At 41.3% G+C, this 13,769-nt stretch overlaps 1 protein-coding gene across 1 annotated transcript; it reads left to right on the top strand.

The window, feature by feature from the left end:
• The first annotated feature begins 3,464 nt into the window (after window positions 1–3,464).
• Window positions 3,465–13,320, top strand: LOC139653099 (acetylcholinesterase-like). Its single transcript, XM_071530054.1, has 10 exons — window positions 3,465–3,490; window positions 6,369–6,683; window positions 7,508–7,742; window positions 7,918–8,050; window positions 8,233–8,384; window positions 9,522–9,708; window positions 10,174–10,484; window positions 11,019–11,228; window positions 11,337–11,494; window positions 12,519–13,320. The coding sequence occupies exons 2-10, from the start codon at window positions 6,377–6,379 to the stop codon at window positions 12,611–12,613; spliced, it is 1,788 nt and encodes a 595-aa protein (XP_071386155.1). The 5' UTR covers window positions 3,465–3,490; window positions 6,369–6,376; the 3' UTR covers window positions 12,614–13,320.
• Window positions 13,321–13,769: the final 449 nt, after the last annotated feature.

Here is a 13,769-nt window from a genome sequence, read left to right as displayed (position 1 = left end):
TTTAATGGCTACTTTGGCCCATGCTACACCCTTCCACAACGTTTCATGAAAATCGGGCCAGTAGTTTTTCCACAATCCTGCTAACAAACAGACAACCAAACAAACGGCACCGAAAACATAACCTCCTAGGTGGAGGTAATAATAGCCTAACGGGTGCACTTTGAGAGAGAAAGAGAGAGAGAGAGAGAGACAGAGAGAGAGAGAGAGACTTCACTGCTCATTACACGGTCCAAGACTTTCACACACACACACACACACACACACACAGCAGCCTACTTTTTTTTCATCATGTCGCGTACGGCGCACGCTTGGTGGTGAAGTGCAGCCATACTGTCATTCACGAGAGAATATGGTGCGTAGTTCTTTTGGAAAACATGTTTCTTTTGGCCTATTTATCTCGTTAACGTAAATAATACTCATTACATTGAAGAATGCATTATTTGTGATTAAAATAATGGTTGTTGGTAATGTATTAGTGACCCCCACAGATGTATGATTTTATGGAAGCTCAGACCCCTCCTTATGGGAGCTCAGCTCCCACTGGCTCCCACATAACTCGAACCCTGCATATATGGGTGCGTCCGTTTGTATCTCTGTAGAGTCTGTGGAGCATCTGTTGCTTGTGGTCTGTCCTCGTCTGTCGCTGTCTCTCTGTGTTGCAATTGAACATATAATGAATTAATCTAGCGTTGCTAAATTGCAACAAACAGTACTGATGCTGTCACCATTTGGGTTTCTCCTCTTCCTCTTTCTTTCTCTCCCTCCCTCAGTCCTTCACTCACACCCTTCTCTGTAACTCCTCGATGAACATAATTAGAACTAAATGGACAGAGTCTTAAGAGAACTGTCTGTCTGTCTGTCCGTCCGTCCGTCTGTCTGTACATCAATAGAAGTATATGGACAGAGTCTTAAAGGAATAGTTCACCCAAAAATTAAAAAAATCATTATCTACTCCCCCCCCATGCCAGTAGAAAATTGTGTAAAGTTTGTTAGTCCATACAACAGTCCCGGAGAGCCCCAGAAGAAGTACATTGCAGCTTTCTCGAAAACAACTTACAGTTACAGGAGTTACAGGAGACCCGTAAAGTTACAGGAGACCCGTCTTCAGAGTTAAAAAAATAATGGAAAATAACCATAAAATGGCTCCATGCAGCTCTCCCAGCCTAATCCAAGTCTCTTGAAGCCAAACGATCCCAAAGTGAAAAGACAGACATTTACACCTTCATTTAGCTGAAATCACCAAAACACGTTGTAGGTACACGTAGGTAAGACGAATAATCAGAAACGAGACTTCCGGTTTGGCCATTTAGCCGTCAAATTAAAAGCGCAAGATTTTAAAATAGGTAGAAATACTGTTTTAAACCAATTACTTTGTATTTAATCGTCAAATTCAATAAGTGAACACCCATATTAATGTTTAATGTCCTAATGTTCACTTTAGTCTCTGTTTTGTATGTATTCTGCACAGTGTAATACATGCAGCGTTATAGTTAGAAATGGCACATTTTATGGCATTTTTTTTATTATTATTGTTATAATAATAACAATTATTAACCCCCCCCCCCAAATTATGCCCTTGTGTGGACGGACAGTAGGTTGACATTACCAACTGCTAAGACTTACACAACAGTGCACACAGCACACTAAACATTTCATTTTGAAGCAGTAGCTTCAAGTAGTTCAGCAATACAATTAGCTTACCATTGTGACCAAGAGTCAACTACTGTTATTTAAAGCCTGTTGTTCTGTAACTTGATTGACAATGGAACCAGAGAAAACGTATATCTGTTAAAGCTAAAGTTTGGCAATCTGTAGGCCTACCTTCTATCCAATGGCATCAACTCGTAGTCTTTATGAAGAACGTGATTAGGGTCAGCCACAATGTTTGGAGCTTGTCTAACCACTGTGTCCTCAAACATGTCATTTTTATTGAACAAATATGTTTTGCCAAACGACACTCACTAAAGTATGGTGCAAATAGTCCAGACGGTGGCACTGTAGCAGTGGTCTAAACTTTAAAACATAAAAAGTCAACAATAGGCCTATATGCTACAGTTCTGCAATTTTCAGAGGTTATCGTCCCAAACAAGAGAGAACTTTTGAACACTGGCACCTATGCTTAAGTATGAAGTCCAGCACTCAATTTCCACATACTTTCACCTAGAGACTCCATTCATTATTATTAGTATTGCCAATACCGCTGCCACCTTTTTTTACTCACACACATTTTCCCCAGAAAATGCTCCATTGTAGTTAAGTCTAACTAGTCCCACATACTTTGCACAAATTACATGAAAATCTCCACAGAGCATCCTTAGACAAGCAAATAAAACTAACGTGGGGTTTTTGATCATTTGATCACAAATTGAGCCCACAACACATCAAAATGTTTTACTGTAAATGGTACTGTAAACAGCTACTGCAAATTCTTGCTAAATAAACCTCCAATGTTCATGAAAAAAAAAATGCAGTCATGGTAGATGAAGTATGTAATTATTTCATAACTGTATCTCAAAAAAATAATTTTTGACTGTAATTTGAATTCTGCCCTCATGTAAGCTATCACAGGCGATGGAAAATAGAGCATCTTTAAATATATTTGTTTGCTCATGGAGCATTCAATCTTTGTAGAGATGAATTATATACATTTCTATGTTGTCTATAGATAAAGTATGCAAATTATTCCAATTATATCTTGAAAACTGAATTTTTTACACTAGTTTGAAATCTGCATTGATATTAATGGTCAGTCATTATCATGCACCCTGGTAGTTAGTCATAGTGGAAAGCCATCTCCTGTCAAACCACTTTCAAGCTCAACAAGTTTGTGACTTGCTGTTGGTGTTGAAGTTTTTGAGTCCTGGTTGATGCAGAATAAGCATGCATATGCCTAATCAGGCTGTTGTGTGATATAGATATATGTTTTAAGATATTTCAAGGTTTTAATGATAATATTCATCTTATTACTTCTTTCTCCAAACGCTTCTTTTTCTTTTCTTTTTTCAAGCTGCCACGCTGTGCAGATATGTGAACTCTGACACTGAGTAATATTCTCTGTTAATAATTAAACATGAAGATCAGTACTTGCACCGTCAGCAAACTGCAGTAGAATCTCCTTCTAATTTATTAGTGAGTAGTAACCAATAATATGTTGGAATGAGCTGCAGTGGTGTGCCTGTGCCGCCGGAACTGTTTATTCATCAAGAGAATAAGAAAGAAAATCTGTTACACTGACCGGTAAAAAAAAATAAAAATTAAGGAGAGAGAGAGAGGGAGAGAAAGATATATATAGAGACACTTCAATGTGTACCTCTTTATTCGGTGTTAAGGCTTATTGTGTTTACTGTTTAGAACTGGGCGGGGGGGGGGGGGGGGGGGGGCGAGGGGTGTTGGCACATTCACCCTGAATCCACCCTCTCCATCTCATAAATGCTGCGTCCTCATCCACTCCGCGCATCTTTTGGAATCACACAAACTTGTGACTGAGAAGGTAAGCTGTCACCTATAGGCTTTTTCGTTGATATTTACATTTCGTGAATGATGGCTTTGCTAAAGTTGTTGTCTATGAATCGCTGTGTGCGCGCGTCTCTCTCCAAACCGCGCGTCTCCTTTAATCCCGCTGTGTGCGCCAGTAGAGTATTACACTGGAAGCTTGCCATTTTCTTCAGTTTGGCGTTTTATAAAAGTAAAACGTGTTCACAAATGAGTTACATTCGTTCTGCCACTTATGTCTTTATAGCCGCCGATGACCTTAATACAATATGTTTCCAAATAATTGAGGATTATAATAAGACGCTTCTAAAATGGAAAGTTTACCGGGAGGGCGACCTTCCAAATTGGCCAATCCGTGAATTGGGAGCAGGCGGGAGATGTCTATTCTATTCTATTCTATTATTTGCGTAACTGAATGTTTGATCTCCTTTGCCTTGCCTGATGTTTGGATTGACCTGCTCCTGCGTTCCATGCGTTTTTTGCGGGCCATATGCCCTGTGACCGGGTCCGATATTAAGTAAAAAGGAATGGAAATGTGAGAGAGATTACATTCTGTTACCTGCCTGAATAATAATAACAACAATAATAATAGCCTAATAATAATAGTAACAATAACTGCTTGTGTGTGTCTGTCTGTTTTTCTGTCTGTATGTAGTACGTCAGTAGGTGTGACAAATGCATGGTGATATTTTCTACAACAGCCTTGAGTGCTTGTGAGTCTAATTATACAGCATCTAAAATTGTATCATGACTCGTATTGAGAAAGAAATATAGAAGAGAAGGTCTTATTGACCGCAACATCACATTGAAGTGTAATGCAAGTGTAGACAGTGTGTGAGACTATTTCTTTCTCAGTAGGCGTATCTACCTTTTTGTTTTTTGTCCTATACACTCAAATAGGATGTGCAAAAAAAAAAAAAAAAATCTTTACCATGTATGCATACCTTGTATGCAAGTGATCAATATACTTTGGTCCCCGATCCTTCCAAACAAACACAAAAGTTGTGTGTAAAAAGATGTAGAATGCATCTTTTCTCTGTATACTCTACTAACTTACAGTATGTCCATATCAGTCTGTCATCTCATATGCTGTTAGAGGCTTCAGATTGCAGGTCTGTCCAAAATGAGCCAAACAAGTGGCAACAACTGTTTAGCCTCTGCAGGAATATGTTACCTGGTCGTGTGATGGAGATGATGCTTTTGTATCCTTAAATGTCCTAATGCCATGTTCAACCCTGTAATGTTTGAATCTAAGCTTAATTTTAATATAATTATGTAAATCATTGTTCTATTTCACACAGGCTTCGCCCTCTAACAGGACTCTATTGGCTTAGCCACCTATCTAGTCGCCTCAGCGCAGTGAAAATTTGCATGCACGTGCTCAGCCAATCAGAATGAGCCTATACACCCTCTATGGTGCCTCGCACTATAAATGGTGAGCGGCCCCTCATTCAGCATCCACTTTTTCTGACGCAGCTGACGAACAAGTTTGCCTAGGATGGTATCGTCTGAGACCAACACCGTTAAATACTGCCCGGGCTGCCCCGGCCTGATCACAACGGCGGATCTGCATGAGGCGTGTTTCGAGTGCTTATCTGACCCATCAAAACTTAACTAGAAACATAAGTGGGAAACATGATTATGAGATCAATCAAATCAAAGTCCTCATATATTTTCCTCTTTTAATGAGCACTACTAAAACTGTGTGTAACAGTGCACCTGATGCATTCTGTCCATATCTATTTGGGTTCTCATATCTATATTTGGACAATGTTTTGGGCACTTGTTGTGTACATGTGTCTGGTTACTGGTTGTGATCGGCTTTCAAATAGCCGCTGGCAGGTGGCTGTCTACAAATAACTGTGTATCCATGACCCAGCCCCTTTCCAACTGTTGATATGCACAAGCGCTTCAACGCTTATCACGTATAGACGGTGTCTGCTTTGACGTGCGTGCGTTGGCATGTTATGTGGATCGTACAGCCATGGTGAGGCGCACACAGCAGCTTTTTGTGTGCTATGCAGATAGTGTGGCTGGCAAGCCCCTGTCAAAGCAGAGACTCGCTCACTGGCTCTGTGAGGGAATATCACAGGCTTATGTGCTGGTGGATAGGGATGCGGGTGGATGCAATCATCCGCGTGCACTCAACACGGAGTGTGGCTGCGTCGACGGCACTGTTCAGTGGAACAGGTGTGGAGGAGATCTGCACAGTGGCGTCATGGTCGACGCCCTGTCGACTATAATCTGTTGGATGTGTCTGGGTCTTTCTCCGGTTCTGTACTCAGTACACAAGATTTGTGAAGAAATTACCTACTAGGCCTGAGTCTCTCGTGTTGAAGCTCAATGGAGACCGGCCACTGGGTTGGCCAGCGTTACACCTTACTGTTTGTCAACATGATTGAGTGTAGCGTTGGTTTTTCACGCCCCCCAGGCTATGACACAGCATGTTGTTCGTGTTTGTGTCTCGGCAGGGAGTGAAGTCATCGGGCTTCGCCCCCTAAGCCAATAGAGCCCTGTTAGAGGATGAAGCCTGTGTGAAATACGACGATAGTTAAGTATTATAACTGTAGTATGATCACAGGCGGAGCCCTCTAACAGCTTGCCCTGTCGCTCCACGAGTCGCTGAAGACTTAGTGGATGCTGAATGAGGGGCCACTCGCCATTTATAGTGCGAGGCCCCATAGAGAGTGTATAGGCTCATCCTGATTGGCTGAGCACGTGCATGGAAATTTTCAGTGCGCTGAGGCGACTAGATGAGTGGCTAAGCCAATAGAGCCCTGTTAGAGGGCTCCGCCTGTGATCATAGAACTAGAGTTACAATACTTAACTATCGATATTGTGTGTGTGTGTGTGTATTGTGCTTTTTCCCTCTCCAGGATTTTACATGGCGACAACCTCTCATTACACACATATCATCATTCTTCTTCATGTCCTGGCGCTCCATCTCCTCGCTGTTTCACATGCCACGCAGGATGACCTTACAATCAATACCAGGAATGGGAAGGTTCGCGGGGCGCTGCTCTCTGCACCGGATGGTGATGTCAGAGCGTTCCTGGGAATTCCTTATGGAAAACCACCGGTAGGGAGACTGAGATTCCGAGCTCCGGAGCCAGCAGAAGGATGGGAAGGAGTGAGAGATGTCACAAAGTTCCCAAATTCATGCTACCAGCTGCCAGATACATTGTTTCCAGGTGGGACACACACTTTGCACATGGATGGACATGTGTATGCATATGTGCACGGATGCACAAGCGCTTACAAACACATGCAGACACACACACACACACAGTTGATTTATGTCCACAATCATAAAAAGTTATACGTGATAAGGAAATAATTTTGGATGACTTCCCACTCAGCAAACACAATACGCCTACATAGAGACACATACACTCTCATAAGCGCACGGACACACAATTGAATCTGATACAGGCATGTTCCCCACCCAACAGTTGGAAAGGGGCTGGGTCATGGATACACAGTTATTTGTAGACAGCCACCTGCCAGCGGCTATTTGAAAGCCGATCACAACCAGTAACCAGACACATGTACACAACAAGTGCCCAAAACATTGTCCAAATATAGATATGAGAACCCAAATAGATATGGACAGAATGCATCAGGTGCACTGTTACACACAGTTTTAGTAGTGCTCATTAAAAGAGGAAAATATATGAGGACTTTGATTTGATTGATCTCATAATCATGTTTCCCACTTATGTTTCTAGTTAAGTTTTGATGGGTCAGATAAGGATATCTATCAATCATTACAATATGCAAGGTTCTCAATCTTAGTCTATCTGTTAATCTTTCAAACACCCCAGACTACTGTGGAAAATAGCAAGCACCCCTGCACAGACACACACACACACACACACACACAGACACACACCAACACACACACACACACACACACACACACAATCAACACTAACTCAATAACAATTACCAATCAACAGAAATCACCAATCTTTATATTTTCTCCTCAAAATCTCATTTTGACTGTTGTTTCTAGAGTTCAGTGGGGCAGAAATGTGGAATGCAAACACTCCTCTGAGTGAGGACTGTCTCTACCTGAACGTCTGGGCCCCACGTCTCAACCAAACCCAGCCGCAAGACTCGCCATTGGCTCCTGTTCTAGTCTGGATCTATGGAGGCGGGTTCATTACAGGGACATCCTCTCTGGACTTGTATGATGGGCGCTTTCTGAGCAAATCAGAAGGTGTTGTTGTGGTGTCAATGAATTACAGGTGAAGTCATGGAAGTATTCATAAACCGATTTGATAGAGACAAACTAAAAAATGCTAATGATGAGAGGACATATGTACATGACTTTAGTAAACTACTTTCATGATATTTATCTTCACTAATCTGCAGTCAACACATGTAAATTAAGTTTCTCCTTATTTTTTTGATCAATGATAGACTTGGAGCTCTTGGTTTCCTGACACTTCCTGATAACAAGAATATCCGGGGCAATGCAGGCTTACTGGACCAGCGACTGGCCCTCCGCTGGGTAGCCAATAATATCGCTGCCTTTGGAGGTGACCCTGCAAAGGTGCAACTTCTTTTTTGTCTTCTATCCTTAGTTATGCAACTGCTGGCATTCTGTCAAAGCAGAGTTCTAGTATTTTATTTAGTTTAATTTTAAAACATTTTTATGATGTCTTATATGCGACGTAGATAGATTTTTTAATCAAAAATGTAAGAGAAAAAAAAATCTGTTGCTGTTGTTTCTAGGTGACGTTGTTTGGGGAGAGCGCTGGGGGAGTGTCTGTGAGCTTACACCTGCTCTCCCCAGGCAGCCATGCTCTTTTTCAAAGGGCTGTGTTGCAGAGTGGCGCCCCTAACGCACCATGGGCCACAGTGAGCCAGAAAGTGGCTTGGGACAGGTAGTGTGTGTGCTTGTGTATGTATGTATACGTTCATTTATCCATGTATTAATTTATTTATTGATTGACTGATTGATTGATTGATTGATTGATTGAATGATTGATTGGTTGCCTTACTGATTCATTCATTCACAATTTCTTTGTTAATTCACTAATTCATTTATTCACTCACTCACTCTATTATTCTCTCATTCATTCAGTTATTCACTGACTCACACTTTATTTAAAGTTGCAGTATGACATTGACATTAAAATAACACTTCATCAGGCTGTGTCTGTTTGTGTGTACATACCTAAATTCTTCCGTGGGGGGGTGGGGTATAATACCATTTGCTGTGGGTGTGATCATATGGACACAGCCTATGGTGAGCTGCGTTCTGGCTATCAAGTTCAGGCTAGCAGAGGGAAGTCATAGCAGCAACAACAATGTCGGGAAGCTGTGAGCAAAAAAAGAACAGCAAATCTAAATGTCTGGCAGGCGAGGCCTATTCAAAATCATAGGTGGACATCAACATTGCTTTTTCATTGCAGATTTTCTGTGTTCACTGTCTGCATTTTCAATGCCTGAGGTAGAATGCCAGTTAGCTCAGCCTCAGACAAGATGACATTTTAAAGTAGACACCTAATCAAGATGAGTAACAAGTGTTGGAGCATTTGGTTGCCTAAAGCTGAAAAGTTGCAGATTGTAGTTTTAACAATTACAGTGAATTTATTGAAATACCGATTGTCATTATAAAAGTGAGCAAAATGCTCGTGCCCATTAACACAAGGGAACTCGCAGGGAACAAATCCTCTTCCTCTCCAACCATCCCAATTTATGAGAATTGTGCCACTCAGCTCTTTCTGACACAGCTCTATCCCTGGTAAATTGTATTATGTCCACCATAGTGCACATATACACTGGTCAAATTTTCCCAACACAATGGCTCTCTCTCTCTTCTCTCCCTTATCCTTCCTTTCACTCCCTACCTCTTTATAAATCTCTCTCTCCCTGTTGTTCTCCCACCCTCCCTTCTTCCCTCTCTCTCACCCATACTATCTCCCTCCCACTATTCTTTCCTTCCTCCCTTATTCCCTCTCTCACCTTTTCTCTCACTCCTTCACCCCCTCTATGTCAATCTCTCGATCCCCTCCCAGGTCCATGATGCTGGGGAAGCTACTGGGCTGCCCCCTGTCCCCTCCAGCTGATCTGGAGTTGTGTCTGGAGAAGGCTGACCCTCAGACCATCCTAACTAACCAATTTAAAGTTATCACCAAGCCTTCTCTCATAGCTCTGCCCTTTGCCCCTCATGTCGATGGGGACTTCCTACCAGATAAACCAGAAGTAGGTGTGTGTGTGTGTGTGTGCATGTGTGTGTGTGTGTCTGTGTGTGTGTGTGTGTGTGTGTGTGTGTGTGTGTGTGTGTCTATATACTACGACATTCTTAGCAGTGACCCATGTTTGGACAGCATGTACAGTTATTAATGTAATTAAAGTTGAAAATGAAAATATGCAAATATATGAAATATATCTAAAATGTATTCTATAATAGCTAGGATTAACTAGCTAGGATTAGTGTTATATAGTGTCACTCCCTGATTATAGCAGTGTTTTTTGGACAGAAACAAAAAAGGGTCATGTGACTTCTGGTGCTGTTCCACTAGACTAAATTGGATGAATTTAGTTGGTGGACTAAAAAAAACTGGATAATCCCTGATTTGCCCAAAGTATGTTTATGATTTATCAGTCTGGTCCTGCTCCAGCTAAAAGTCCCCAAAATCCAAACCTCTCCTTTCCATTTTTCTGCAGGTGTTGCTGCGTACTGGTAACTTTCTGAAGACTGAGGTGCTGCTTGGCCTAAACAAGGATGAAGGGACCTACTTCCTAGTATATGGAGTGCCCGGATATGACATCACCAGTCAGAGTCTGATTACCAGGAGGAACTTCATGCAAGGGACGGTGTTGGCAATGCCAGAAGACAGTAATATCACAAGGGAGGCGGTCGTTTTCCAGTACACTGATTGGACAGATGAGAATAATGGGACAAAAAACCGTGACTCCCTGGGTAGTGTGGTCGGAGACAAATTATTCACTTGTCCGATGCTAGAGTTTGCTCAAAGGTAAAGAGCAAGGCAGTCATGCAGATGTGGGTTGACTCATGCTTAGAGTTGGTGATAGTGAAAGTTGATGGTTAAAATAACAGAACCAGCCAAGAAAAATTCTAAGGCAAACAACAACTTGACGGTTGTGGTGGCCAGTAGTGTACAATATGATAGCAATCGTTAGCTGAGTAGCACCACAGAGTCAGAAGGAATGGGTTTTGTGGCAAGATAAAACAACCAAAGTGAAAGCTGTGACAGTTATTTGTTGTAAACATAAATGATAATTTGGGCTTTTATTCTTGTTGAGTTCAAACTGGTTTGGGTCTTTGGAAAATGCCAGTCAAACATCAGCAAAACTTCGCCACCCCTAGTCTTAAATGAATAGGAGTCATATCGGAAACCAAAGAGACAAAACAATGCATTCCAGTTTCCTATGGTTGCAGGAACACTAAAGTTTGAAATGTGCAAATATGTGTGTTTCTGGTGTTTTTTCTTCCATTAAACTGTCAGTGGTGAGCCAAAATAGCTCAATATGATCAATTTATTTTCCAGGTACCCACAACATGGAGGTAAAGCCTACCTGTATTTTTTTGACCATCGCTCATCCACCAACCCTTGGCCAGCATGGATGGGCGTTATGCATGGCTATGAGATAGAGTTTGTCTTTGGAATGCCACTGAATGTCACTCTGGGATACACACAGAATGAAGTGAATATGAGCAGGAAGTTTATGAAGCACTGGGCCAACTTTGCCAGGACAGGGTACGTATCAAGCAATCAATCATTCATTCAATCAGGTAAACTTAGTCGACACACCATCTTTGCTCCCATGTTGCTATCGACTTGCTGTGACTGGTTATTTTCTGTCAGGAACCCAAGCATCAAAGGAGCTGATTGGCCCATTTTCACGCTAGAAAAGCAGGAGTATGTCACTCTGAACTACGACCCACCAGAAAAAAAGAGGATGCTGAATGCTCAACTGTGTCACTTCTGGAACGACTTCATACCAAAAATACAGACTGTCTCAGGTTAGAGTTCACACTCACACACCTACACACACATCTACAGACACACAAACACACCCATAAAGACATAATCTCTCTCTTTGTCCATTCTTGTTTTCTCTTTCTCATGCACATTTATTCTCTGTCTTACATACATGGGAATATACCATATGCTATCTATCTGTCTGTCTGTCAGTCTGTCGGTCTATCTATCTAGGGCTATTTCTCACACACATTCACACACACACACACACACACACACAATTCTTTATAGTCATCTGTAGTAGGTGCGTCCGACCCTCCCAGGGAGGCGTTTTGCCTTGCTTAGCCTGTGGAGGAGATTTGTACCCTGGCTAGTTGCTGCTCTACTCCCCCTCCTCTTCTCCACAGCTCTGGAGGTCTGAGTGGGAGGAGGGTCAGTTGTCACTTCACTGAACACTGATCACACACTGGGTGAATAATACTCATACACCCCTCCACTGAGCTCATTATACACACAGACACACACACACACACACACACACACACACACACACACACACACACACATACATCTGCACGGCTTATTTAACATACAAAATCTGCAGCCCTGGCGGCTTGACGATAGATTGTGACAAACTTTGGCTGCTCTTACAAGTGCGATTTTAGGCTCCATGTATACAAGACATGTAGCGGCAATTTCAGGTCAAGATGGTTGTTATTCAGCTACTTAGTCTCAATCTCAAACTCAATAATTCAAATGTGTCTACTTTTATTTCTGGTAAGATTGTTAATGTAAAAATGTTACTTTCCAAGGTTATTGTTCTTTGTTGGTCAATGGTTGCTTTCACAAAATCAGTCATCAAGTAACAAATTTCTACTTAATATGTTCTAGTGTTGAAATACAGAATGTGGAATACAGCAATGTTTGGATGATGATGTGCAAAAAGACACAGTTGCACATGCCCCCAAACACACACGTATGCACAAACTGGATTGCATTCAATGATCCTTTATGAAAGCTTATGAAAATAAAGGTGTGTCTCTCCCTCTGTGTCTGTGTTCTTAGATGATCGGCTGCCATGTATTCTTGCTGATGGGACTGTACTGCGCTGTAGCTACACATTCCTCCTCATGTTACTGCTTTTTACTTTAACCTACTGAAAGGCTGAAGAGAGCTGTCTTCCATACAACAGTGTTATTATGGCCATTTGCAAATGATTTACAGTGAAAATGTAAGTTGAGAGAAAAGAGAGAACTAGTTTGTTTTACCAGATTTTTAAGTAATCTGTTTTGTTTTAATAAAACAGTTTCGTCATGATCCCAATTTTATGCTTTTTATTTCCTGAAAATGTCCTGATTTTTTTTTTTTTTTTTTTTTTTTTTTTACTTTATTATTGTTATTATTAAAGTTGATGTAGGCATTTTTTTTTTTTACAGTTTTGGTAATATTTGGTGAAATTCTGTTTACAACCTGACAGCTATCAATAAATCACATGCTCCTATCTCTGTGACTGTCCCTGTATTCAGCCACTCCAAAATCGCCTAAATATCAACAACCAATCAGGACAGCTGTCTGCAAGGAGGCGTTCCTACTGCCTGTCAATCACACACACGCTCAGCTCAGTCTTGTTTTGACCATACTGTAGCTATGGCTTTTACACTGTGGTAGCTAATCTATGTGTTACAAAAAATACTTTTTTTTTTGCTGGCGAATGTTTCAGTAACAACTAGAGCTGTGAGCTGTGTTGTATACTTTAAAATTCTTGCTCATTTCAAGTTGCCTACCCCAGCTTTAATATATTATTCTGATTTTCATGATTGTGTTGTATCTCATTAATAATCTTCCTATCTTGTAAACAGGGGTTAAAGTGGGATTTGGCAGGTGGGGGAACCCTGTTTCGGGGGTGGGGGGGTTAAGATACATTTAAGATAAGATTGCATTTCTACATCACATAACCTCTTGGATTAAGTCAAGAAACAGCAACCCTGTATAATGTTAACCAAAAATGTAAAATTATGTTATATTACTAGATTTCAGCATTAAAGTAGCCTACTTACATTCATGATTTTGCATAGGCATACTAACCTAAAAACTGGGAAAAAAAAATTGGGAATCGCGAGAAAGTTTCAGAGCGACAGAGACACGTGAGACAGAGATGCGTGAGAGTTGGCAGCCCTGTGAACTCGCTTGACATTATTATGTATGATACTGCCAATCACATTTATTTACTTATTAATCGAAGGTGCCGGAATGCTGTTCCAGATCGTTCCGGCCCACTTTAACCAATGCTTGTAAATAATTTTGCATTGCAATAAC

Source organism: Centroberyx affinis, unplaced genomic scaffold, assembly GCF_046629955.1.
Source record: "Centroberyx affinis isolate AG114_WGS23_722 - 3 ecotype Tasmania unplaced genomic scaffold, CSIRO-AGI_Caff_v1 ptg001873l_1, whole genome shotgun sequence".
NCBI lineage: Eukaryota > Metazoa > Chordata > Actinopteri > Beryciformes > Berycidae > Centroberyx > Centroberyx affinis.
This window is presented reverse-complemented; position numbering and strand designations above follow the sequence as displayed.

Excerpts from the sequence above, each read along its gene's own strand:
- LOC139653099 (XM_071530054.1), top strand. The coding sequence starts at position 6,377 with ATGGCGACAACCTCTCATTACACACATATCATCATTCTTCTTCATGTC. Across the intron at positions 9,709-10,173 it reads TCCTACCAGATAAACCAGAA|GTGTTGCTGCGTACTGGTAA; the intron begins GTAGGTGTGTGT and ends ATTTTTCTGCAG. Across the intron at positions 11,495-12,518 it reads AAAAATACAGACTGTCTCAG|ATGATCGGCTGCCATGTATT; the intron begins GTTAGAGTTCAC and ends CTGTGTTCTTAG.